The sequence below is a fragment of the Anabas testudineus genome, chromosome 11 (genome assembly GCF_900324465.2).
Source record: "Anabas testudineus chromosome 11, fAnaTes1.2, whole genome shotgun sequence".
Taxonomy (NCBI): Eukaryota; Metazoa; Chordata; class Actinopteri; order Anabantiformes; family Anabantidae; genus Anabas; species Anabas testudineus.
In genome coordinates, this window is record NC_046620.1 from 13,680,094 (window position 1) to 13,707,209 (window position 27,116).

Sequence of the window (27,116 nt, forward strand, 5' to 3'; positions counted from 1 at the left end):
CCCCAGCAGACAACCTTCCAAGTGTGTGCACTGTGCTGCACTTGTTCCCCTGGCAGAGACAGCAGAGACAAAAGAGCAAGGAACTTCCCCAGACCTTCACTTGGGGTGTTTGGACAACTGTAAGGCCCCCACAGTGCCCCCAGGGGCCTCTCAGCTGGCCTGCAGAGTGAGAACAGCTGAGAAATAAGGCAAAGAAGAGAACACTGAGCAATTAAGAGGCAAAGTGTGTGTGTGTCTGTGTGTATTGAACAAAGGGGTAACTAGGAATTCATGACATCAGTGTTGTAGGGAATTTATGAAAGCCATGTTTCACATTTCTCAGATTTAAACTTCAATCATAAAACACAGCAGTGTCCTTTTGTTAATATTAATGTCATTAATTTGGTATTCTTTAATTTTATTAGCTTGGGAAAACCCTACCTTTTAATTGACTATGTCTATGACTTTATGGACATATAAAGTCTTTTCTGCACTCAGTATGACTCATAGTTTTTTCATTGCATGTTTATTCATTTGTTTATTTGCTGGCCATATATTTTGATATAATGACCCACTTCGGTGAACCACATAAAGCAAAAGGGGAAACATTTGTAATGGCCAACACAAAGCTTACTTTTTCAGCAAAGCAGTGAATAAAACAAGCTGCTACTCTTGCAAACAGAAACCATACCATCAGTGAAGACAAACTCAACCGAGCCTTGTCCTGTGGCTGTCTATAAGCACTCAATTACCTTCATGTGTAGGAACAGAAAGAAAACAATTGTAACGCTTTAGTAAAGAGGCTGCTGAGTGCTTCAAGGAGGTAGTTGAAATGGCAGTCACAAAGTCATCAAAAGAGCTTTTTAGCAAGGGGAGAGACAGAGAGAAGAAAGGTTTGGGTGTAGTTACATGAACGCAGCTTGGCCTTGTCGGATGACAAATTGTCCGGCAGTGGGACAGGACGGTTCAGCCAGCTGGTCGGCCCCATCGGCGGGTTGATTGATGGTGTTGATGTTCTAAATCGGCCGCCAACACACCAAGTACAGGACTCGTAATAGCACAGCTTTAGATTGGCCCTGAAGATAGCAGGAAGTGCATGGGGGGATACAAGGAGGGGGGACTGCAGGGGAAAAAGGACATGTTCCCATGTATGCAAGCTGCTTGTTTAAAGGTAAAGAGGACATATGTGGTTAGCTTAGTTTGTAAAACTCACATGAATGCTAGTGCTAGGTTGAATGGTTATATCACTCAGGCATCTGCTTCTGATCGTGCTCAGTCATGTCTCAACAAAAGTACATGCAGGGTCATCAACACTTGGACATAAAACCCTGAGGTCAAGGCATGATCGTTACTGTCAAACAGAGGTCAGAGGCGGTGCTCTCATATCCACAATCTTCAGACCAGTGCATTTACAACACGAGGGTCAGGGTAGTGGTGGAAAAACAGGACAACTTCCCGCTAATTGTAACAGCAGTCCCTTTATCATAGTTTCAGGCTCTCTGAATAATGCACTGTACCTTTGATCAAGAGCAGGGCAGTCTGGGATTGTGTAGGAGGTTCTCAGATCTTAACACACGCAAAGGGGAAACGCGGGGCAGTTCAGGGTTGCACTGGATCCTTTCCACCATCATTGCAGAGCAAAATGAGAATTTTCTTAGATCAAGTTGTGTTGCAATCTTAAAGTAAGATTATAATTCAATAAAAGATGGTGGAGAACCCAGATCCAGACTGATGCACGTAATCAACATCAGCATACAACATCTACAGCAGTTGAGTGAATAGTTCAGTGAATTTCTCCTAAATAATTAAGCAAGAAAGTATTATTCACTACCCATATCCAACACATAAACATACTTAAGCAACTAAAATTCAGTGGCATTTCACTGTTGCAGTGTCTCTGTTTCTTTTAAACGCAAGGTTACAGAATTAATTTCCCACAACACATAAGCACACCCTTGCCCATGCAGGTGTTTTATAGTAGTCTCCCAAAAATTCCTCTTATCCAGTTAAAGTGCACACTTTTTTAAATGCTTTTAACTCTGTGAAGAGATTATAAAGAGTTTAGAATGATGGAACTTTGAGTTGACCTGTTCAGCGAAACACCTCTTCTCTTCCATTATGTGAACATCCACAACTCAGAATAATAAGCATTAAAAAAAAAAAAAAAAACATAGCTGGTAATATCACTAGTCCCACTGCACGCTGTACACAGCAGCAGTGTGAAGAGGTTAGCTGCTAGCTCTAATGAAATAAAATTCAGCTGATTCTGGGTTGTAATAAAATCATAGGAAATTAAAAACTACAGCAGCCTCAATCACGTCTGATTGCTTGACACCAAAGGGCATAAAGGTTAGGAACTTCACAAAGGTTTTATTCTGAAAACTTTGCTTGATCACCTGCTATATATCAACCTGTTCATCTCTCTTTGAAAATGCTGTTACTTTAAAATAAAAAGGGACTATCATCTGCGAGGAGATGTTTACCACATGACACAAGTATTTTTGACGTGCACAGTCGTTGTGAAAGTGTGAGCACGATGATGTCTTCATCAAGAAGGTGTGAGGACGTGCTAATTCTCAACATCATGTCACGTCCAAAATGGCCTTTTAGGAATCCTCCTCAAGTTTTGCTACTGAGTCTATTCATTAGCACTTTTAAAACGCCAGAGAACACTGGGCGCTTCTGAGGGGCTGGTTGGCGAAAGATGATGGGCGTGAAGCCAACGAGCTGGTGTATGAGCTGTTGTTGGGCTGAAGTCTTTCTGGCCTTGGGCCGCTTGCAGTGGTGTCTATGAACGAGTCCAATTGTTTCTGGTATTATATCTACAGATACAGTCCTACACACACACACACACACACACACACATGCTCAGACATAATGGGCGGTCACGTGTGCAGGCACACACAGCCTGGCACAATGTCTACACAGTCTGTCAGTGAAATATAATTGTTAATTAGATGTACATGAACAGTCTTTTCAAAGTTACACCAAAAATCGTGAATTCACTCATTTAAAATGTAATTACATTTTTACACATATACAAATAACTCATCAGCAATAATAAGTGCTTACATTACTTTTTTGTTGTTCTCTCATGCAGAAATAGAAAAATAAACATTGTGTGAAGAACACATGATCTCATTATGGTGATGTGTTAAATGTACTGACAAAAAAATAAAATCAATGCATTTTCATCTTTTTTTTGTCACTATAACAAAGGGTTGTTTATTGTACATGTATGTATTCACTGCCAGCTCTCATTCGTATTGGACATATCTGCAAAACATTTACAGTCAATGTGTTTCATCTCTTCTTGCTAACATCTGGCCCTGGCAACTAAAACATGATTATGATTTTTATTGTTATGTTTTGGCAATTCAAACTAGCTTAAGGTTAAGGTTATGGAAAAAATGTGGTTTAATGAACAAAGACCAAATTGGAATATTTTAGTATTTAACCAAAGCCACTACCTTCCATAACCTTAAACAGGTGTTTCAGTAGCTTTAGGGCATGAGAACTTCAGGGGAACTCCTATTCCTTCTGTCAAACTCCTATTATTTGTCTTGATTAACAAAGGAAATTCATATAAACTTCCCTATTAATTAGGCAATAGGGTTTTCATCTTCATCCGTAATTTCATAATAAATGCTAGAGATCATTGATGGGAAATACCATGCTGGCCTGTTCGGTCAAACTCGGTGACATCACATCAACAAACAAATGAACTGCAACTGTCCAATACGTGCCCACGCGTGCTCTTGTACACATCCTTTCTTTTTAGAAAGCTTTGCAACCACCCAGTGTATGATCTACTCTCTGGACATGTGTGCAGAGGTGTAATTTTCACCCTTTCCTCACGAATTAGGACACCCCCTACCACAAACACACACACACACACACACACACTGAATTCACCCTGAATTCTTGGATAATTTTGGTCACTTTTCACCCTTGGCAGACTAGTGCTGTACAAATGACAGAGGCAGAGCAGGCCTTGCAGCTGTGTTTCTGAGACCTCACCAACCCCCTAAGAGGTGCACAACCATACATACACACACACACACACACACACACACACGCACACATGCACACAAACACTTATTCACACATACCACCTACTGGCACAGCAGTGGAAAAAAGAAGACTATGGTTAGCCTACCTCACTATTATGTTCTGTGACTATTATGTGTGTGTGTATGTGTGTGCGCACGTGTACATGTATGTGTGTTTGATTGTCTCGTTCTCCTTTATCTCGTTCTCCCCATGTCTTTCTCTCTCTCTCTGCCCCCTCCCTCTCCCTCTCTTGTCCTCCTCCTCTCAGATCCTTCTTCCTCGCCATGATTTCACAGACCTCCACTTACTCCATTGTGCTGAGAAACAAAAAATAAAAGAAACACAATCGCCTTGTCCTCTTTCTCATCTTAATAAGCAGCTCCAAGTTTGATAATTACACGTTCAGCCCGCCGCATGAGTTTCTATGCAGTGTTCACATCAGGGAGAAAGCCATTGACTCCGCTGTTGAGGGGAGCAACTATTAGGAATGACTGACAACTGTCCCCCTCCCCTTTTGGTTGGGGAGGCTGTAAAAGTGAGAACAGCGCAGATCAATTCTGTCTCGTCATTAGGGAGTGTGTCCCCGAACGCCACCATGTAACCATTGGAGCAGCCAGTGGACCACATACGTTGCAAGGCCCATAATCCATTCCATAACCTATCGCCATGTGCTGCCGATTAATGGGGTTTCTGCGGAGCAAGCGCCAAGGAGACGGCCAGACTGAGGGTTTTCTTCTGTGGCGGAAGCCAATCTGTTTAGGATTAGGGGAATAACTGGTGTGGCTGACACCAAGGCATCCAACATGCAGGGTGAAGGAGAAGAGAAGGGAGGAGCAGGGAGGAAAGAGGAAGGAGCACAATGGATGTGTTGACAGAGACTTGATTGTGTTTTGGCAAGGGTCTAGTTATTGGTGATGGTTTGAATCTATAACTGCTGAATGTCTTAGGAGGCCAAAAAACGGAGAGCCATCTGTGGTTGTTTAGTCCATTTCCACTGCGCCATATTTAGAAGCTTCATTTTGGGTGCAATTCTGTCATGCTAATTTCCGTTTTGGTTGATTATTGCATTATCTAGGTACTCGTCATTCATTCATTAAGGTACTCCTCACTTCAAGAGCGGCCTTCTGTCCAGACAGTGCAAAGACAAACCTTATCTGACTCCTCCACACAGAGAGGTCTTCTTTTGGGAACCAGTGGCCCGCTCAGCCATTATGATGGCAATCTTGATGATTAAAGACCCGTGGAACAAACCGGGCTACCTGTTGCCATGATGTCATGTCTAGTCTAGAGCAACTGTAATGATTAAGATTTAAGGCCATTAGAGAATTTTAGTGGATGCTGTTTGTGGAAAAACATCAATTAGTGCTTGGCCACGGAGAACCACTCAGTGTTTTGGAGCTGGATTTTTTGGCTCTCGGTGAACATTACCATGCACATATAGGTGCAAATGTTCTCTTCGTTTTTGGTTGGGTATGTACAAGAAGCAGCTGTTTCCTGAAACCACACTTCTGTATTGAAGCTTGAAGCAACCAATTATCACTCTTGGATTAAAAGGAACAGTGCTTCAGCTCTTGGCTCCTGGGTTAGTGGTAGATATATGGGTTTGGATCCTGTAGCACAGTGCCATATAAATGTAACACAACAGAATTCCCATGAGTTGTGGGAATTAGGCATAACTGAATTTATGTAGTCTAGCATTGAAATAATTTTTCAATAAACTTTTCTGTCATTACTGTCAGAGTTATTGAAAGCAGTAGTTCTGTAAAATCAGTCAAACTTTATGAAACTCTGCAGCTCTAACACAGTTACACTGTTAAAGCTGCACTGATCTAAATTATGTTTCCCTCAGCTCTACCATTTTTGCATCTTTTAGCTCACTGTTTTGGGTTTATGTCCCACAGCTCACTGCTTGGGATCAGTCCTTCTGGTTTCAGATACTGTGGGCAAATTAGCCACTTAAGAGCCAGATATTGTGTTTACAGAGTAGTTGAACTGCTCCCAACAAACCCAGAAATTCAGGTAGAGTTGCCTGTCTGACTGTTTCTGACTGTTTTTACCACAGCTTTAACTACATCCCTGGAAGCCACAGTGACAGGATGAACTGACGGTATAACCTGAATTCTTTTTCTTTTCTCCTCTTTCTTAATTTATGAGAATCTCTCTTCCTCTCATCAACTCTCGTCTTCATTTCTTCCCTCTTCACCTACACGCAGGTTGTGGTGCCCCAGCGTTGCGCACATGGAAGCAGGCTCCTCTCATCGTCCAGGACCTCGGCCTCTGAAGCACTCCTCTGGGAGATTCCACCAGAGACCCGGGCCTGTACTCTTAATGCAAATGTTCAGCTACACTTGAATTGAAAATTGGAGAGACTGTGGCCCTTGGAACATTTTTTTCCACACAACCACACAGAAACACACAGTATGTAACACAGGTATCTCTGCATGCAACTTAGACAGACCACAAAGCGCCCACCTTCTACTTCGGCATCCTCCGTCTTCCCTCAGGGCGATGTTATTTTTGGCTCAGGCTGGCTTATACGTCACTGGGGAGTATGTGTAGTGCCTGGTTAATTAGGGCTACCTCAAAGCAGGCATAAAAACGGAGGCGATATTTATTAGGCAACATTTTAGCTGCTTGTCATGGGTGCAGTGAAGTGAGAAAAGGTGTTCTACCAAACCATGGCTACCCTGATGCTCAAAGAGAGATTGACACTTGGAGTCTCTTTGCTGTAAATTCATAAATACATCCTGGTGTTTTGGTCCACATACACTCTCACGGAAGATGTATCCCTCTCCCAGTTATATTTAGTTCTTGTAATCATGTGGACAGAGCAATGTTAGTGCCTGGTGCTTGCTGCGCAAGCACCAGGCACTCCTCTTACAGCAGAGGTGAAACACTGTTACACACCAGCAGCTTCTGTTAATGTGAGATAATTTACGATGGTCATTTAAAGGTGGTTATGTAAAAACAGACTTCTTTAATTTTGCACTGAAAGCCAATAAATCCCGGAGGTAGCATGAGTTAGAGTAACCGTAACTGTTGTTGATGAAAATTTGTTATACCCAGTATGTGTTGATGTACTTTACAGCTGAAAAGAATCGGTGTGTGTTGAAATGATATATATTCCCCAACCCATACTTTTTTCTTTTCTCCCTCTTCTTTCTATGAAAATGTTTAAGCACAACGTGATACATTTTCCATATTATACCCACTAGCTGTCACCAAGTTGTATGCTGAAGCTCTGACTACATGATAACACAATTACTTTAGCACTGATCATACAGCCGGACAAGTGTAATATGCAACAAACAGACACACATACTGTGACAGGATTCCTTCCTCCCCAGTTTCTGCACAAAACTATGTTCCATCGAATAAAAAATATAGGGCTCAGACCAGATTGCTACATGCTAATCTAATTAAGCTGAAAAAGAGGTTTCTTTCTTGGGACACTGAGTATTTTCCACCCATAACTTTTGCTATTTATGTGGTTTATGATTCAAAACAACTCCTCATGTTGATCCCCCCATCGTCATCTCCCATTCTGGTTTATTTTTACGCCTTGTGTGTGCATCTCACAATGATGTTGCTTAGAAACCTGTCTGCAGTGCACTGGATGTGGCGACTTGCTCAATGGCATGGTGTTTGCTGCTCTAAACCCCAGCACTGCATATCAGTAACCTCCAGGGGATTCATTAGTATTAATTAGTAATTCTTCAGTAACTTATTGACCATCTCTAGGCTATCATTCATCTCTCAGACAGAAAACAAAACATTTCCTGTTCAAAAAAGGAACTAAAATCTGCTATTCTGATGTTTATTTCTTCACTCTATTTTTGAAAGTTGTTTGGCCGACGTAAAACACAAGACTTTCCATTTTTCATTTTCTTTCCTTCTGGACTGGCATTCCTGCAAGAAGTAGCATAAACAAACATCTGCCTTTTTTTTTTTTTTTTCAAACCCTCCAGTGTGACACTGTAGCATTTCATACACAAGCTATTTGTCACCTGTTTGTCTACCTCCAGTGAACACAAAGACTATTGTTTTTGGTTTTGTATGGAGTATTTTGGCCACTTCACACCTGTCATTCATACATTTAAATCTCTACTAGTGTGTTCATTCAGCAGCATGAAGGCAAGTTTTTCTTTTTTCTGTGAACTGCACTCATTTTCCCAGTGAATGGACAAATATGTGATTGTCCAATTTATACAAAAGACAGGCTACTTAATAATTATTCCCACAAAGAGACTCATGAATAGCCAGAGATGTGTTCTTTGGATGAATCACTTTAATGTTCTCACATCTGAGTTTACTCGAGAGTAGACGGATGTACTAAATACAATAATAATAGCTGCATCGTCTTCCTTTATCCACAGTACATATATGGAGCCCATATAACACCAGAGTCTGAACTGGTTGATTCGAGAGTCGGGATTTCATGATTCTTGGCCTGGAGAAGAGTGGGTTGTGGTGAGGAGTGAGGATGCCAACTGAGGCCATGTGATAGGCATTACCTCAGAGCAAGGTTTCATGAGATTGTGACATTTTAAGAGCTTTTTAATGCTCATTAACACTTCTGGCTCCTCTCAGACCTGGTCTTTAATCCTGGCTGCTCTCAGTAGTTGACACGATGCCGTACCTGAAATGCAAGAGATTACATTTTTGTAAAACCACTGTATCACATTTGCATACCCTAGAAGAACACAACCAGTTCCAAGAGTTGTGTTAGTTTTTAGTGTTAGTTTCTACAAAGGTTCCTGCAAAGGTTTTGCAGGAAATTTCTCGGAGGGTTTTGACACGTGAGTAAGTGTATGTATCATTCTGACAAAAGTTGAATGGCTTTTTGTGCAAATGCCACAATATTGGGATATTGTTTGTATTGAGTGTTTTAAGCTTCCATAAACACGGAGTTAATATACTGCTCCTGGTAGTTCTACAAAACCACTCAGTAAAATAACCAACACACATTACATTACACATTCAGCACAATTTGTCACAGACAGACAGAAAGCAGAGCACTCGCTAAGAGCTATTAACATGATTTTTGGCTACATTACATTCATACATTCAGGTTTACCACAGCTTGCGCAAAGTTTTAAACAAAGATTGCAAACTACCTTCCTGAAAGTTATAATAGTTTGTTGGTACTGGGATTTAAAGCAACTTGCTGGTTATTGTTTGGCATTGATTGGCAGTACAGTACTGTCGTAATAAACTTACAAATACGTATTTTCCACCCTGCGTGCATGCATTAATGTGATTATGGTGAAAGCAGCATGATCACTTACTAAAATTAAGCATAGCTCTCTTACACTATTTTAAATTATTACTCTGTCTCGCAATTTTATGAGCCACCATTCAGTGTTTCTCTCCAGTTTTCTCCACTCCACTTTAACTTCATACCACCTATAGCTCTAGCAATTTAGCATTTAGTAATTGTGGTGATGGCTCCATGCTTCATTGCAGAAACATTAGCAAGATGGAAAGCAAGCTCTGTATGCTGGTCACCAACTCTAACAGAGAGAGTTATTGAAATGGAAGACATTGTTCTGGTATGTTTAAAACAAAAATCCACCATGCCAGTCTCCTGGCTGAAACCTCAAACTCCAACCATCTTGATTTTGCACTGGAAGGACTTGGCTTCCACAGTTTGGTTTTAGGAGGACAAAACGAGGCATGTGAAAACTGCTCGACTCTAGAAATTGAAACTAAGAGCTTCAACAAACCATAGCACTGACCCACCCACTAATCACATGTTGCTAAACCAAGTCTTGATAGCTGCTGTATTTATGAATGCACAAAATTCTGGAGGGGACTAAGTGAAAACAATCCATTAACATAATTTTATTGGAAAAGGAAGGATGTCTCTTCACTTCACAGAGTTCAAATGCTTTAATAGATATATACTGCTGCATAATTCCTAACTTGTATGAAGGGATTTTTAGCTTAGCCATACTAGTTTGCAATTTCCTTCTTCTTCTTTTTTTTCTTTTTTGTTTCCTCCATTTGAAAAAATTCCTCCTGAAACCACACTTTTGTCTTTCTTAGATTTTATTTAAAGGTCAAATGTGCAATTATAGAATTGATTAGTCAGCTTTTATATTATTGTTAGGCTTATTTTCTTTAGGCAGAGCAGGTCTAGACACATAAAATGCATCAGTCACTCTTTGGAAGACAAGTGTGACTAAAATGTATAACTGGTCATTTAACATAGTACTAATAACTAAGACTTGATGAATGTACAAGTACGAGTGAACCAGCATTACAGGATCACATATTTAACTCACCAAACTTACCGATGATAGCACCAGTAAGTCTGCTTTATGTGATTTATAGTTCTGGGGTTTTCCATCAAGCTGTGGTTTGCTTGAACATTTGTATAACCTTTCAGTAAGCTGCAAGAACCTTGCAGTCCTCTCCTCCTTCCAGTCTTGATTAATGTGATTAATTGATGATACAGCTAAGTTGACACTTTCGGCAGAAGATTTATTCAAGGTGAAGATTTGCCATATTATTGAAAAGCAAAGGCTGAAAAATATCAAAGGGACATATTGGTTTGTTTTGCCTTAGGAGACTTGTTCTATTCTACAAAATGGGTTTGCAGACATCTAGTGCAGAGCCGCTCTCTTTTATTTGACTATGTAGGAAAAAATGGCTTTGTATAATCACAAACCAGCCATATGGGCTGAAAAAAAAGGAAAAAAAAAATTGGCAACTATTTTTTTGTGCAGAACATTAAAAACAGAGCAAGAGAGAGGGGCAGAGGGAGACGTTTCTGACCGCAACTCATAAACCGCACTTTATTTAGACTGGCGTGCACCCATTATTTGTTCACAGGGGCTTTCAGTCAGTCTGAGGGAAATATGTTCCAGCATCTGTGGGGAGGAGCGGGAGGGAAAGGAGGATGATGGAGGTGAGAGAGAGCGAGAGAGAGAGAGAGAGAGAGAGGAGGTGGGATGAACTCTTGCCAGGTGTCGGCTGTTGCCATGGTGTTCCATCAGGCGACTCCATTGCTGCTCGGCGGGCTCATCAGTGACTGAATGCCAATGGGAGGGCGTTCATGCCATGGAGAAACCAAAAGTGGCTCTAAAGCACTATGCTCAAACCAGCCTCCCTCTGCACTACTCGCTGCCACCCAACCCACTATATGGGAATGTATACGATGTGACCTGTTTGTGTGATGCGGGATTGACAGGGAGAGTCCATCTAATGCACTCAAGGCTTGCTTGCTGGGTTTAGTGTGTCACTGGGAATTTAATGTTTCCTGTGACACGTTGAAGAGAGCTGGTTTCCAAGCGGGCCTTGATAATTCTCTTAGTTGGATGCTTTGCTGGTGAGCGTTGCGTTTTTTTAAATCCAAACCCAGGCTGTATGGGTTTCATTTGGTGGTGGTGGTGGTGGTGGGGGGGGGGGGGGCGGCGGGGGGGGGGGGGGGGTTCCTCCAGCTGCAGTCATGGTAAGAATTTGTGTTGGATTTTTACATCCACAAAACATAATTTGCTTCATATTCCAGATATCAGTGACATCTTGTCTTAGCCACTCTCATGCTGCTGTGGCATGAATGGTTTACATTATTATCCTCTCCACTACCCATGGCTCCTAGCTGTGTTTCCATGTTCATGAATATTATGTGGCATTGTTAGAAATGTCACCATCATCATCATCATTGATACACAAAACAGCTCTATCTCTATTCACCTATATTCCTGTTGAGCAGCAACTGTACATATTCACAAACTGAATAGGCCTCGCTCGCTGCAACTCTTAGCAACTGTTGCTATGTGTAACATTGTTGAACTCCACCTCTCGCTCGCTCTTCAAACACGAATGACTAATCCATCACAGAGCACATTGAAAGCTCTTGGTGAGGCCTCTGGAGCCGCTTGACGCCCCCCGTGACCCTCTCCTGGATGTTTCCTCATTACTTTATAATGTATTCACGCTTATGCTTCCATGGCGCTCGCCCTGGCCTCGTAATGGGAGGAAGCAGTGAGCTGTTCCAAAGCATACGAGCCCGGCACAATTTGCACTTCATTTTATTAACAAAAAACAACCAGCCCAGCTTCTGGCGGTGCCTTGCCAAAGCTCACCAGGCTCCAGTGTGCACTGCCGACAAATTTCCTGCAATGTGACGACAGGATAGAGTCTCTCAGCATCAGTGGGGTACCTCCGCTGGCCCGCAGGAGATGCTGTCATTATGCGTGTTTGCAATCATGGGAGCTGAATACCTTGGCTGGAAGTGAGGGAGAGGACTGACAGAGGCAGAGGGAGAGGGGGAAGAGATTGAGAGAGAGAGGGAGAGAGAATGAATGTTTCGGCTCCTCTGCGGTGTTTTGAGCTTTCTGAAATGCATGTGCTATCATAGCAATGTTGTGTTTACCACAGCAGGAGGCAAACACAGAGTCACAGAGGAGGGGCGCGGAAACGCCAGACACAGTAAAATGAGCAAAATACATACATTAGGATTCTCTGTATTCACTACACACAAGCCGAGCTGAGGAGGACAAAACTCATTTCAATATAAATAGAAGACAAGCAGGGAGTGTGTGTCTTTATATCAGCTTTTGAAAATCCTTTTTTTTTTTTTTTTTTTTCTTTTGCTCGCCACATGGAAATATCCTACCCAAGCCCTGAGACGAGTTTTGCTGGGAAGTCAGGATGTCAATGTTAATTTTCTTCCCGTTGCTAAGGAGACTCTCTCTCACAGAGGCCCCGGTTCCCTCCCCCATGGTCACCACGCTTTCAGTCAAAGAAACCTGTTCTGTTTCCTGTCTCCTCAGTTTTGCAATCAGACATTGAGGAACTTCTCCCACATCAGGCTGCTCTGCGGACTGGGAGACCCCAACATCTGGGGGGATTGTGTTGATTTCCAGCGAGGAAAAAAATGTCTCCCCAGTGAGCTGTTCACAGAAGCTACTTTAGCACACGGCCAATCTTCTGCTGTGATTGTCATGCTCGTGTTTCGGTGACAGGGTGTAGTAGCCGCTTGTCTTAGACAGGAGTAAAACAAGCAAACACTGTAATATATCAATGTTATACCCCCCTTTAAGCCCTAGGACTTATCTGGTAGCCAGATCGAGGCACAATTGCTAATGTGAGAACAGGTTGCAAAGAAAGCGTAGAAAACACTAAACATTTTAGTCTGTCAAGGCCTAGTCAGAAGTGGAAATCACTGACACAAATAGCTGTTGTGTGGCTGCCTCAAAATGATCCCTCTCAGCCTCCATAGTCACCTTTCCGACTGACATGCTGTGCTAGTTATCATGTAACACATCAGGAGCTTAAGGGGGTTTAGATGATATGCTGTATGGCTCGCATATACACTGCCAGACATAAACCCCTTTCACCTTACTAAGCTTGTTCTCGCTCTCTCTGCAATTGCACAGAAATACTACAGCTCAGGCCATTCAATTACCACTTTGATATCAGATTTTCACCTGCTGTGGTAAAACATTTTCAACATTTCTGAGTCCAAGTCAATCAATCACACAAGGAGCTCCTATAGTATTAGACTGCAAATGGTAAAGAAGCATTAAACCACTGCTCAAATCCTTTACCTTACGTAAACATCTCGCCGTAGCACTGCTTTCTTGTTCCTTATTGTTCCTTTTTGCAGAATTCTGCGTTACGTTCAGTCCTAGGCCGTCATTATGAAACATCAATTCATGTTAAAAAATACACTTGGGATTTTGTTGTGGATTTTATTCAGTGTTGAAACAGCAAGCTACAGTCTGAAGGTTTCATTTCCACCTGACAGATTTAATTACATTACAATTAGACTCATTTTCAGGCACTTAAAAAATAATTATTGTACTTTACACATTTATCAATTGAAACATTTTGGTTATCATCTTCATATTATCATTGCTAGTTAGTCAGTTAGTACATGAAATAATAAAGCGAAAAGAAGAAAATACACAGTTTACAATGGTATAAAACAGAAACATGAACAAATCCTCATATCAGAAAGATGCACGGATGACTGGTTTGAAAAATCGCTGGAATAAAAACTCAAATAAAAGACATTACTTTTCTATTGATCACTGAATTGTTTCAATTCCACTCTGAGTGTTTGAGAGTCAATCACAGTGTTTCATTATACATGCAGAACACATATGGAACATCACTTTCTTTTGCCTTTAACATGGAAATTGCCTGAGGCATAAGACAAGCTCATACGCTGATTTCTTCTAAGTGCACATATGCAGGCAACAAAGTTGCTGGCTGAGGGCTAAACAGAGAAAAGACAAAAATGACAGGGATTTCACCACTGAATCCATTTAGCAAGCCACTGACACATGAATGAGGGCAAAGAGAGAGAAAGGAGAGAAGAGAGAGCGCGAGGGAGGGAGGGAGGGAGGGAGAAAAAAAGAGTAGACAACCAATTTGGGAGTAATGCAACTAAAAACTGACAAGTGTAATTTCATCCATCTGGGCCGATGTGTAAAAAGCGCTGCTCCGAACATTCCCCATGATTCCCCCTGATTGATCTTCCCCTGGTCTGAAACACCTATTATTAGCCACGAGCCTAATAGCACCAGGATGGCTCAGCGCTCTCCCAGGGGCCAATTCTCCGGTCATCTGCCCCTCACTCACCACAGCTGTGGAAACCAACCAGAGAGAGGGAGGAAAGACAGGGGGGAGGCTAGAAGGAGATGGAGCTGCCAAGAGGGGATGGAGGCGTACCTATGAGGGGGGGGGGGAGGGAAGGGCGGTGGTGGGTTGCGGGGGGGGGGGGGGGTTAGGGAGCGGAGAGTGAGGTTGAGGGGAACAGGAGAGAGGGGTAGAGTGGGTATGAAGAGGGAGATGGAGAGGAGAGAAGGGGACGGGATGGAGGAGAGATGGAGAGCAGTGGCTGGACACACACACACACACAGGGGCATGGAGACCATGAGTGGAAGGTGGGCGTGATGGAAAAACAAGGGAGAGAGATTGGAAAAGTGAGAACAGGGGGGACAAAGAGAAGGAAAAGTTATTTACAGGCATTTATTTTTAGAAAGCAATGACAATGATCACGTCACCTTTTACTGAAATTAAACACGTTACTCCTGTAATCTTCATTTTAATTAATTTAGTAGGAAATCAGTGAACATACTAAGCCTCATGTATACAACCATGTTGTAAATCCACCAGCTTGGAAGAAGATGCAGCTTGTTTAAAGGGAATTACAACCTGCAGTTGATACAGTAGTTTCACTAAATAAAGTAATTGTCCAACTAATGTTTCAATTGTTTGATCTTAAACTCTCTTGAGTGCCGATTTTCCCTCAAGCTTCTAAATTTCTTTAATTAAACTCATTTTAAATCACTGAACGAAACTCCTTAAACAGCTTTTTATTTATTTTTTTAAGTTTCAGTAAGCCTATTCATCAGTTTAGAGATGTAATAAACACTTTGCAAGCACTTTATTAACAAGTCCAAGCTGCTGTATTAACATATAGTGGATGACAACATAGTAAAGCACACGTGAAATAATATCATAGAAAAAACATTTATTAATAAATACTCCATAATGTCCTTACATCTGCTTACAACTAACTTTCACTGTTTTGTTAATGTTGCTAACAAATGCTAAATACGAACACAAGCAAATCCAATTCAATTCACGGTTGAAGAAACTTGTGAAATGTAAAAAATGTGATGGATTGGATGTTCAAAACACCACATGACGGAAGACGATGTTCAACGTCCCAAACCCAGAATTGCCATCATGATGCTCAAGGTGAGACGTCAACAATAAGAAAGTTTGGCAACACGAAGCTGAAAGAGAGATGTTGATTGCCGTCTGGCCCTTTTGGGTGATTTTGCAATGGATTAAGGTCAGAAGTCATCTGTTAATCGCCCCTTCAGTCTCTTTGATTGAGTGAGCCCTCAGGTGAGGCGTAATGCATTTTCAAGGGCAATGATGACAATAATTGGATACCTTCACCAAAACGGACAAAGTCCTAAAAAAAAAAAAAAACTCCACTCAAATCTGACAGTTCAGAGCAAATGAAAATAAAGGTGCTGAGGGCTTTCACGCTAACAAATGAATGACTATGATATTATGAGGCTGGCTATAGACATCTAGACAAATACATACGGTCTGTGTGTTAGAAAGCTGATTTGCTCATTTTAAGGCCCAGGCAATATTAAAATCAACATTTGGACTGTTTTAACGTCTGCAGCATTTTAAAATGCAGGCTTTATTTGTATGTATATTTGTAAAAAATATTTCTGTAGCGTTTCATTGTGATTTCTATTATTTTTACTGATCATTTTAAGTAGAACATCTTTTCTCTTTTCTCCAGGAGGGATGGACAGCAATAACAGGCCTGCTCCAGAAAATGCAGGGCTACACAGGCAATGTTACACATCATTTACTCAGTCACTCCAACTTTCTGCCAGCAAGGCGATGGCTTAACTGAGCCCAGGAGCAAACTAAAGCCCAGTCTGAAATGCAGTTTCAGGTAGGAGTGTCTTAATGTGCAGCAGACAAAGGTCCACAGTGATCTCCTGACAAACTCCCGCAACCCACAGTTCATGAGAACTCGAGCAGCATCTGAGAATGAGACATGCTTGTCCACCACACTACATTTCGCCAGGTGTGACTCCCTTTCTCCTCACTTTTCTTCCACTTCAGTTCACAGTGTGCTCTTAAATTTCAGACTCTTTTATTTTGCAGTCACTGTTGGCTATTGTGTGCCAGCACTTCCTCTACTGGGCCATTCATTCCTAGATGAGAGCCAAGACTTTCCTGTTGGAGCTCACATTATTTTGTTATCACTTTGTGTGCACGGAGGCCATGTGCCTGGAGGTATTTTCCTACTAGAGATGTGCCTGCAGGGTATTCTCACCAAACTTTGTTTTTAGTGAGCGCTGCAAACTTTAATCTTGTGTAAGAGCAAACCTTCCTGTTAATAGCAGTCTATATTTCCTCTAGTGCCAATTTAAACTCCTTCATATAGAGTTTAGCACTCTATCCTGGTGTTTCCCCCCTCTCTTTATTATGAGGATCATCTAGTTGAGTCTCAATTTCAGGTCTCAGTGAAATGTTAATAGCCTGCTGGTGGGTTTATTTATCATACATATGCTCCACATTTTAAGTCATTATTCATTAGGATTTGCTTTGTAGCAGGGAGCCATGTTTGTGTTTAAATCTCGCACTATATTGAGAAACAGACAAACGTAACGACTAACCGGGGTTGCCTTTCTTTCCCAGCCCCTGTAATAGTTGGGTACCACAGCTCATTAAGTATGTAGCCATTTTTAATGAATTTCCAAACAATCAGAGGCAGCTGTCGTGTGATATTCTTGTTAAAACCTCGTTATGCTCTCGCAATGACTGACGCAACAGGGACATTTAATATCCCTCCACGGTTTGTTATGCGCTTTTCTCAACAGTTCACCATACTCCAGTGTTTCGGGTGTCACTTCTCCATCCATCATGCACCATCTATGCTGCGTGTGGCGCGCACTAGAGGCGCGCTTAGACACTGTGGGGGCTTTAAACCACCTTGCTCGGACACCACCTCCTGTACTGAGGGTGGCCTCACTACAGCATCTGTCTGTGCCACGGATGAATAATCCTTAAATGACTGTTAATTGTACTCCCTTAACGAAAAACAACCAGTGGAAGCTTTAAAAAAAAACATTCTCCATCCTGATATTATGCTTATTTTTAAATCATCTATTACAATATTTCATTTTATTCTAATGTTTGTATTCTCTAATTTCTACATTTTGGTGTTTTGGAAGTATTTGTCTTAATGATTAGCCACATTTAAACACTGGAGATTATTAGGACAATAATAGTAGCACCAATAGAAACACAATAATAATAATAATAATAATAATAATAATAAATATTGGACTAATATATTTTACATACGTGCAATTTCAGCTCCAATTGTCCAAACGCTCCACTTTTTACGCCACGTTTTCTAAATTTAAGCATTTTGTGTCATTCACTAATCTCATTTCTCCCCCTGAGCCAGGTTACTGTTCATTTGTGCCTACTCGTCACACATTTCAGGAGTTTGCTAAATACTTCTTGTTGTCAGGTTTTCTTTCTTTCCTAATTTCTTTCTCTCTCTCTGTGTGTGTGTGTGTGTGTGTGTTTCTCCGTCACGACAGATGAAAAGGCGCTCTAATTATTCCAGGAGGTTGGGAAATAAATAATTGTCTTTGAAGTAGGCCCGGGCCTTGGACTACATTAGAAGCCAAGCATGTGATTTGCGACTGTTGAAGTAAAACCATCACTCTGCAACAGAAAAAAAAAAAACGGAAAATGAGGAGGGTGGATTCTCGGCAAAGGAAAATGGTATCTTTGTTTGCTCCCCTTTGTTTACCGGGGGATTCTTTCTCATTTTTCCCTTTTTTTCATTTTTACTAATTCATTTCAATGGCTTTCAAACTGGAAAATGGAAATGTTGCTCCTGCCCTCTATTTCGGCGGCAGCGTCCTGGCAACAGAGCAATTTTCTATCATCAGGGATAAACGGCATCGAACAGTACATTCTGATAAAAAAAAAAAAGAGCCTATGATTGCTGGCCTTCCTGTCTGTCATCTACCGACCAAATCCTCTCCTTCAAGAACGACCACTGTGCTGTCAGACCTAATAATGTCGCGTATTAAATCGAGAGAGGAAAAAAAAAAGGGGGGGACCAATGCACGTCCCCGGCTCTCACTAGTCTTATTTGTCACCAACATAAAATTCAGATCAACTTTTTGAATATAGCTCCTTTGTTACTGAGCTGAAACACAGGATCATAGAGTTAGATACAGCTGTTCGCCCTACTATCCATGACCTGAGCGCATGGCGAATATAAACATATAAATATTCTGGGACGTAAACTGACAAAGACATCAGCCTATATTTATCTTAAATTGTTTTACTTTTATTGTCTTATTGGCATTGGTAACATGGCCAGAAACGTAAGAAAACAGTGGCAATTTCCCTTTCTGCTGATCGCGAAATGCAAAATGATTGATTTTCACGTTTCTTTGCACTATTTCAAAAAAAAAAAATCTAAAAACCGTCTGGCTGGTGCAGGAAACCGAGCAATGCAATTACTCGGGTGGACCTAAACATGCAGTGAGAGAAGGCGAGAAGAGAAACAAGCAACCTTAATTAGGACGCTGGCCATGAGTGGGACCAGTGCAGCTCCGGTCGTGCCAAATGAAATCCATTAGTCTATGAGAGGATGTGGAGGCTCTGTGTTGGAGATCTTTGTTTATTTGTGGACATTTGGTTCCTCTACCAACACGTTCCACTGAGTCCATCCGAAGGCCCTTGCCTGCACCTGGGGCCTGCACATGCCAATTTTACTATTTACTCTACATAATGTAAGACTAATTTATAAAGCAAAACTTATTATAAACCGTCGCCTGCCTGGGAACGCGTGCCTTTCTTTATGACAAAACCACACTAATTTTTCTTGGTGTAGTTGCACGCTTTTACAAAAACACATCAAAGCTCTGCATGAGTTGGTTTGCATTAGCATGGTGTGCGCAATTTGTGTGCGTAAAAGCGGCGCGCCACCATTTGGGCACGGATGAAATCTACTGCAGCGGTACAGGGGGCTCGGTGATCGTTTGGGGCTCATGTGGGTGTGTGAGGGGGGGGTTGCTCCCTCTGAATCTAGTTACAATGAACCGTGTTATACTGACAGCTGTTTGTGGTATGCATTCTCGTCGCCACTTCCCGCCTTTCACACGGCAGAGATGGAGAGCCGTCGACGCCTGGTTGTCTGTGAAGCTCCAGTGGCTTTGCGCTGTTGAAAAGGGAGACATGTCGTTTAAGTGCCTCCCGGTCACTGTCTGCAGTGACAAGCCTCAAAGTCCCCAGTCGTTCGGGTCCCTGAGCAGCCAAGGAGGTGGTTTTTTCATGCGAGCCAGTCAATAGCTGTTTAGAGGGACCGACCACAAACGCCCAGCCTCTCCTACAATTATGACCCGTGTCTTGCTGGAACTCTGTGTTAAAGCTCAGAGATGATTAACACATGTGACCGAAGAGAAAAGAATAAAAAAATGTGCAGCGTTAAAACAGCCAGTGACACATAATATTCAAAGAGAAGAGAGGAGAGGAAAAAGGATAGAACTAGTTATATTTAAGCTGACCTCCTGGAAACGTGTGCGTAAATCTACCATGTTATATATGCAGCCTTATCTATGTGCATACTATGATATCCATCCAACTTAAGGATATATTTTTTTTCTTCTTCTTTTTCTTGGTGTAGTTGTACGCATGCATACACTGACACTGGACCGATTTACCCATAACACCAGATTACACCAACAACCGGAGTGTAAAATATTCTCCGTTTCCATGCATCCCAGCTCAGACAATGGATGTGAGGGAAATCCCAGGCCTGATACATCCACAGCGGTTTGATATTGGAGTGATTTTAGAGAGTCATTCATCAGCGTTTATAAGACAGCTGGAAATAAAGACCACTTCTGTTAAACCACCACGGCCATTGATTGTGCTGAAGGTCAATCATCTACTTAGGGACAAAGTGATTTCTAGATTTGTAGCTGAACGCTGTTCATTTTGTGATTGACATTTGGACGAAACAGAAACATAAAATAATTTCTCTCCAGGATAAGGCTATGAACCCTCCCAATCCAAAATGAATGGGGCAGAGCAGAGCAGGATCCGTTAATCTGCAGGTGAAAGCGTTAAATGCGCTTAATGTGCCTTTATTTTAAAATCTGAAGCATTTTCAGGAGCCCAAATTGATGTTTTACTTCAAATGAATCCTGTCACTGTCAGCATCATATGACACGGTTGTCATCACGCATACAACAGGCTACATCCTAAACATTTCAAAAGCACCAGGTTCCAGTATGTCATGTTCTATATAGGCAAACAAATCCGTCCTTTCAGCACGTAACTTCATCTCCCTGAGCTCCAGAGGCCTCCCAACACCCCTGCGGGACACCTCGACTTTGACATTACGCGCACTGTTAGCCCGCAATTTAATAATCCTGCGGTGGCACAAACATGATGCTGCAAAACCTGAAGAATGAGGACGTCTCTCCCACTCGAGCTCAGGGATTTTTAGCCCGCAGGGAAGCAACTAACATCACCGCAAAGCATGTCTGTCTTTGTAGTAGCACTCAAAGGCGATTAGAAAAGATATAGGATCTGGTTTCTCTTCTGCGTGTCCAAGCGGAACGCGGGGACTTGGCCACTATGTTAGGTCACTGAGGGGTGACCGAGGTGCGCCGAGTCCTGCAAGGTCTGCGAGGCCAGTGTGAGCCAAAGGTGTGATGTAAAATGGCCGTCTGATAACAGCATTATCAGTGCCAAAAAAAAAAAAAAAAACATTTATCAATGACAGCGAACATAAAAGAGCATTCAACAGCAGCTCTTACCTGCAGCGCTCCAGAAGACGCACAAGGACTCTAATTTAAAAAAAAAATAAGACACTAACTGAATCTCAGAGAGAATGAAACAAATCCATGTGGACGTCCTGCGGCTCACATTGCTGCCTCTGTGCTCCTCTCTTGGTCCGCTGCTGTAAAATGATTATCCGGCTGGGTTGTGCACTTTTTAAATCCCACAAAGTAAATAACAACCGTAGCTGACGATAATAGCAAGGTACCAAGTTCTTGTTACAGAAAAGGAGAAAATTGAAACTAAACGCTGCATTTAGACAACCATTTTTGATAAGAGGATAATTGAGGCGACACTGGCGTATAATTAGGGGATAATTTATGCTATATCCACTTTTATTCCACCCTCCCAAAATAAATCCAGTCCATAATCATTACAGGCGAATTGTTCTTAATTTTATAGCTGCAATTTGAGTAAAGTGTGGCCGCTAATCAAATAGGTTTTCGTAGTAACTTGATTGCAACCATAATTATTTTTCATCGCCTTTTTTTTTTTTTTTTTTTTTTGTAAAAGCTCTGAATGCTATGTTACGGCAAAAAAAATGTGCTGAAAGTAGTGCAAAACATGATTTGAATGTCTATTGTATTAGTATAAGCGGAAATAGCATTTTCTTCCTATTTGCGAATCGAACATGCAGCCCTCAGAGGGAAACTGTATAATTTACATATATTGAGGACCCTACCAGGCCTCATATTACAACAGGGATAAAAGACACTGTCAGTTTATCTCGGTATCCACCCTTCTATCTACAAAATAACCTATTGTACCTCAGGCATATTGTTATTTGATGTGTCACACGTACTGTATTTTGAATTGTCTGAGAATCTTTAATCATATGGTCAGTAGCCCCAAGGAAAAACGAACAGTTATTATATATGTTAGTATCAGAGGAGAGGGGGGCTTAAAGAGGGATTGCTCATTAGGTGACATGAAAGCAAGTGCTGCACTGCAAAAAAAAAAAAAAATTGAATTATTTGTAAAATAAATGCAAACGTACTCATTTGTAAATTAGAAAAAAAAAATCCTGGCGTTGTGGGCCTATTTACACTTATATGTTAAGCAGTTCCACCTGTTTCTGGAGTTTCCTTGACAAAAAACAGATCACCTCCTAGTATAAATATGCCCCTAAAGCTAGAAAGTCATTTGCGACTTTCTATTACGACTGGGATTGTTGCATTATTGCATTGCCATTTGAATTTTTTGCTATAAATGAGAGGAAAAGTGATTTTAATCCGTGTAAACGATGCTAAATGACATGTGAAGATGAATGTTTTTGGAGAGCAGCACTAATGTGTAAATAATCCACTGGCGTTTGGTTTAAAGTCTGTGCGTGTATCTGTGTATTATGTTAGGATATTAATATTCCTAATGTTTGTGTGATGCTGTTTTATGTGGAAGTAGTTCCAGAGCAAAGTATGAGTTAAAAGTTGAGAAGAAAAAGAGCCACATATAGACTGCTGGCTCATCAGGCTGAATCAAAGTGCGCACTGCACACTGTGCGTCGTGCGTAATTTGGGGGTTTGAGTAAAAAACAAAATCGACACGGCAGTTCCGAAAGAGTCGGTTTTACGTGTGAAACTTGTCTGTCGGAATTAGGCGTCTTTCCCACCATATATTATTTCCCCCATAGTTGTGGTGGGAGCTGGTAAGGTGGGTTAACTCCAGCTCAAGTCTCCGTGAAGCGCAGAGCAGTGATGACGTTGGGTAGGATGACCAATCGGGAGGCGCTGCCCTTTGGAGACAAACCATTTTACTTGTAGTGTCTGCATCAAGTCTGGAAGCAAGGGCTCAATTTTAACAGAATCCACCTTAAAATCTCTCCCTTAACTTATGCCTACCTTCCGCCACTTTTGAGTGAGAATATCACAGGACAAGAGGGGGGGGGGAATTAAGACGCCTCTGGAAAATTCGGGTGTTAATAGGACAATATCTGCTCGCGGTGGAGAGGGGAGAGAGACAACAGCACAGCGAGAGAGAAAACCTATTTGGTCCTGGGAGAGAGGGGGGTGAGTGCTCTCAAGGCAGAAAATTCGATGATGACCATGACTACGATGGCTGACGGTCTGGAGGCTCAGGACTCGTCCAAGTCTGCTTTCATGGAGTTTGGGCAACAGTCGCACTCACAGCAGAGCTCCCCGTCGATGGCCAGCGGCCACTACCCGCTGCATTGTCTCCACTCCGGCTCACACGCTCACCACCAGCACGACAACACCCCGTACCCCGGGACGAACACCTACAACAGGTCGTTACCCTACCCCTACGTGAGCCATCCGCACCACAGCCCGTACCTGCCATCGTATCACAACAACACAGGAGGACAGACAAGGTTAGACGGCACAGGTAAGAGACCCCCGTTTTCAACAGCCAGCTGGAAAATGCACCGCGTCGCGTCCATCCCCCGGCACCATTAACGCGTGCCTCGTTTTTTAGCCCGGGTGGCACACGGTGGGCTTCAAACCTTTGCTCCATGCCCTGTGTTGGTGTCACGCCAAAGCCACCGCACGGTCGCTCCAAATTCTCTTTTCAAGCGTGGCTCCGGTGACTACACCGCAGAAAGTCGCGCATTAATGGCAACAGATAATTCAGCTTGTTTCCCTGTTTGCTGCTCAGCTCCCACGAAACCTGTTTTAATGCCCCGGGTGTGATCATCACCACCGTGCAAATCCTCACCAGCTTACTCCTGGAAATTAGGCAGCCCGCACGCCTTCAGTGTTGTAATTAGCATTTAATTGACATGTCATTACCAGCAATATCCTAAATATGACAGCGTATGAGGATTGTAGCTGCGACGGCGCGTAAAGGCAACGACAGAGAGGGAGAAGCCCAGCGTTTGATCAGCTTTGTAACTTCATTTTTTTTTTTTTTTGTTTTGTTTTACACGGTTTCGTTTTGGCGCCTGTGAATTTTAGCCACACTTTAACGCGTTATTTCTGCGGTCTGCAGACGCGTTGGTGTCTCCCCTTGCACGCAAGACATGAACTGACTCCGGCTGTGGGTTTGAATAATAACAGTGCTTGTTTTTGTTGCAGAGCAGCAGAAAACGACAGTGATTGAAAATGGGGAAATTCGTTTTAATGGCAAAGGCAAGAAGATTCGCAAACCTCGGACAATTTATTCCAGTTTGCAGCTTCAAGCACTGAACCACCGTTTCCAGCAAACACAGTACCTCGCTTTACCGGAGCGCGCCGAGCTGGCTGCCTCTCTAGGACTGACACAAACCCAGGTATGGAGGAGAACGCGCACTGCTTTCCATTTTAACAAGTAAACGCAACAAGCGAGCATATCAGTAATTCTATGAATTGCAATAAAGGTGATCTTTCTCTTTCTCTGCTGTGCTTTTGTTTTTGCTTATGACCTGTGTGCCACTGGTAGCTGCAGTGCTTGCACAAATACAAACTGAACTACTACACGCAGTCTCTTCATCTGTGGGTCCCCTGCTAGTGGCGTGCATTCTTCTTGCTCTCTCTCCCCTGCAGGTAAAGATTTGGTTCCAGAATAAGAGGTCAAAGTTCAAGAAGCTGCTGAAGCAAGGCAGCAACCCACACGAGAGCGACCCTATACCGGGCTCCATGTCCCTCTCCCCGCGCTCCCCGACCATCCCTCCAATATGGGACGTCTCGGCCTCGTCCAAAGGAGTAAACATGCCGGGCAACAGCTACATGCCCGGCTACTCTCACTGGTATTCCTCCCCACATCAAGACTCAATGCAGAGATAGACTGACGAGGGAGGAAGGTCAGTGAGCTGTCTGGAGGCCTCCGGATCCTTCGCCATGCAGTTTCCAACGTAGCCTACAATTTGTGTCAGCGCGGAGACTGGATGCTGGAGAGGAGAGAACCCCCCCACCACCACCACCACCACCACCACACACACACACCTCCCCCACCACCACCACCACCACCACCACCATCCTCTCCGTTGCTCCTCGGCTAAAAGGATAAAACAGATAAAGCAGCCAAGCCTTGGTGTGATGACACAAACAAGGGAACTAACCATATTTTCTAGCGTCCATGGCTGTCCAGTGGGCTCGCATATTTGTTATGCTTTCATTCATGTCAACATCTGAACGTCAATAATATACCAAATATTATCAGTGACATTTTAGCCACTTTGGGCAAAAAGACTGCTAATTCTCCACATGCGCTGTGGCGCCCAGAACCTGTTGCCATGGTGGACTCCTGACTGCTTTTTCTTTTTACTTTTTCTTTCTTTTTCATTTTTGTTTTTTTCATTTTTTGTTTTTTTTTTGGTTGTTTCTCCAACATGCAAAACAAAAGCAAATTGTCTGTCTGTAAATATCATTTGCGAATTTAGTTGTACATACACTTTTTATGTTTTGTCAGATTGAGTAAACCGTGACTCAGAAAAAAAAAAAAAAACCCAGACGCCTGCTGTTGCATGATTTTCCAAATGTAAAACTCATTTTAAGCAAGGCCCTTTTTTTTTTTTTTTTCTTAAATGCTTCTTATTGGGCCAACATCACATTAGAACAGGCCTATTTCCCGTCTTCCCTGGTGTGCACAAGCTTACAACAAGATAATCTGAACGGAAGTTAATGACGCAGCGCTCAGTGAAAGCCCATCTCAGCAGAGTAAACATGTGAAATAAATGCAAAGCGCCCAGTGACTGATGAAGACAGTATATAGATTTATCAAATGCACTCAACACCAGAGGAAATTAACTTACCCTGCACCGCTGCTGTCTACATTCACCTCGAAAGACATTTGCTCCTGGTCCAGCTTATCTTGTCATTTCACCCTCAATTATTAGAAGTATTGACAAAATGTTTTCTCCCTTCTCTCCGTCCTAATGCAGGCCGTTAAATGCCAAGCTCCACGGGATCGATGTTGAACAAAGCAGCCAGCTGCAGTGGCGTTCAATATGAAGGAGATATTTGGGACAATTTGTGGGTTTTTATCCAAGTGAGGCTTTTTTTCCATTCTCATAAATGCAGGCATAATTAGGGTAATTTTTGATGTAGCCCGCTGATTACAGCGTTTTTACCGTCAAAGATAATTACCTGTAATTTTCTACCACTTTTAATACTAAAAGGCATCTTTATTTGGATTTGAGGTAGCACAGATGGAACAAAAGGGAAAATTATTCGGTTATTCATATACAAATTGCTGAGAAGAGTGAGCGCTCGGGATATTATCTGAAATTACAACGCTGAAAAGCTTCATGCAGCTGTCAAGTCGCGGATGTCCCACTGGCGCACATTCAGCCCTACCTGGGGCCCCCAAGGCTGGGGCCTATCTACCCCTGGGCCATGTGCACCCTGATCTGCAGGCTGCAGGGAGCCCGACGCAGCAGTCGAGTAAACATCAACAGAGCTCATAAATACACAATCGTGCATATTCAGCTGCAAGAACTGACGCGTTTCATGTGTTTTTGGAAATGTGGGGGGGACAAAAAAGGGGGCTTTGATGAGCTACATTAAAAGAGTGTGAGACTGAGGATAGATAGATAGATAGATAGATAGATAGATAGATAGATAGATAGATAGATGGATAGAGAGGATGGTGTTAGAGTGACAGAGGTATGGGGATGGGGGGGATGCAGGGAGGGTGTGAGAGCTACTGCTGAGCTCTATTAGCAGTAGCTGATGCACTTCAGCAGACATCTCACACAAACGCTCCTATAGCACCTGACAAGGTTTCACACACCGACAATGCAAAACAGTGAAGAAGCCTCATAAAGACAT

At 42.5% G+C, this 27,116-nt stretch overlaps 1 protein-coding gene across 1 annotated transcript; it reads left to right on the top strand.

Moving 5' to 3' along the window:
• Positions 1-22,516: 22,516 nt before the first annotated feature.
• On the top strand, positions 22,517-25,791 carry dlx6a (distal-less homeobox 6a). Its single transcript, XM_026347729.1, has 3 exons — positions 22,517-23,754; positions 24,444-24,637; positions 24,891-25,791. The coding sequence occupies exons 1-3, from the start codon at positions 23,448-23,450 to the stop codon at positions 25,128-25,130; spliced, it is 741 nt and encodes a 246-aa protein (XP_026203514.1). The 5' UTR covers positions 22,517-23,447; the 3' UTR covers positions 25,131-25,791.
• The last annotated feature ends 1,325 nt before the right edge of the window (positions 25,792-27,116 follow it).

Coding starts and splice junctions, on each gene's coding strand:
- dlx6a (XM_026347729.1), top strand. CDS start 23,448: ATGATGACCATGACTACGATGGCTGACGGTCTGGAGGCTCAGGACTCG. Junction 23,755..24,443: donor GACAAGGTTAGACGGCACAG/GTAAGAGACCCC, acceptor TTTTTGTTGCAG/AGCAGCAGAAAACGACAGTG. Junction 24,638..24,890: donor TAGGACTGACACAAACCCAG/GTATGGAGGAGA, acceptor TCTCCCCTGCAG/GTAAAGATTTGGTTCCAGAA.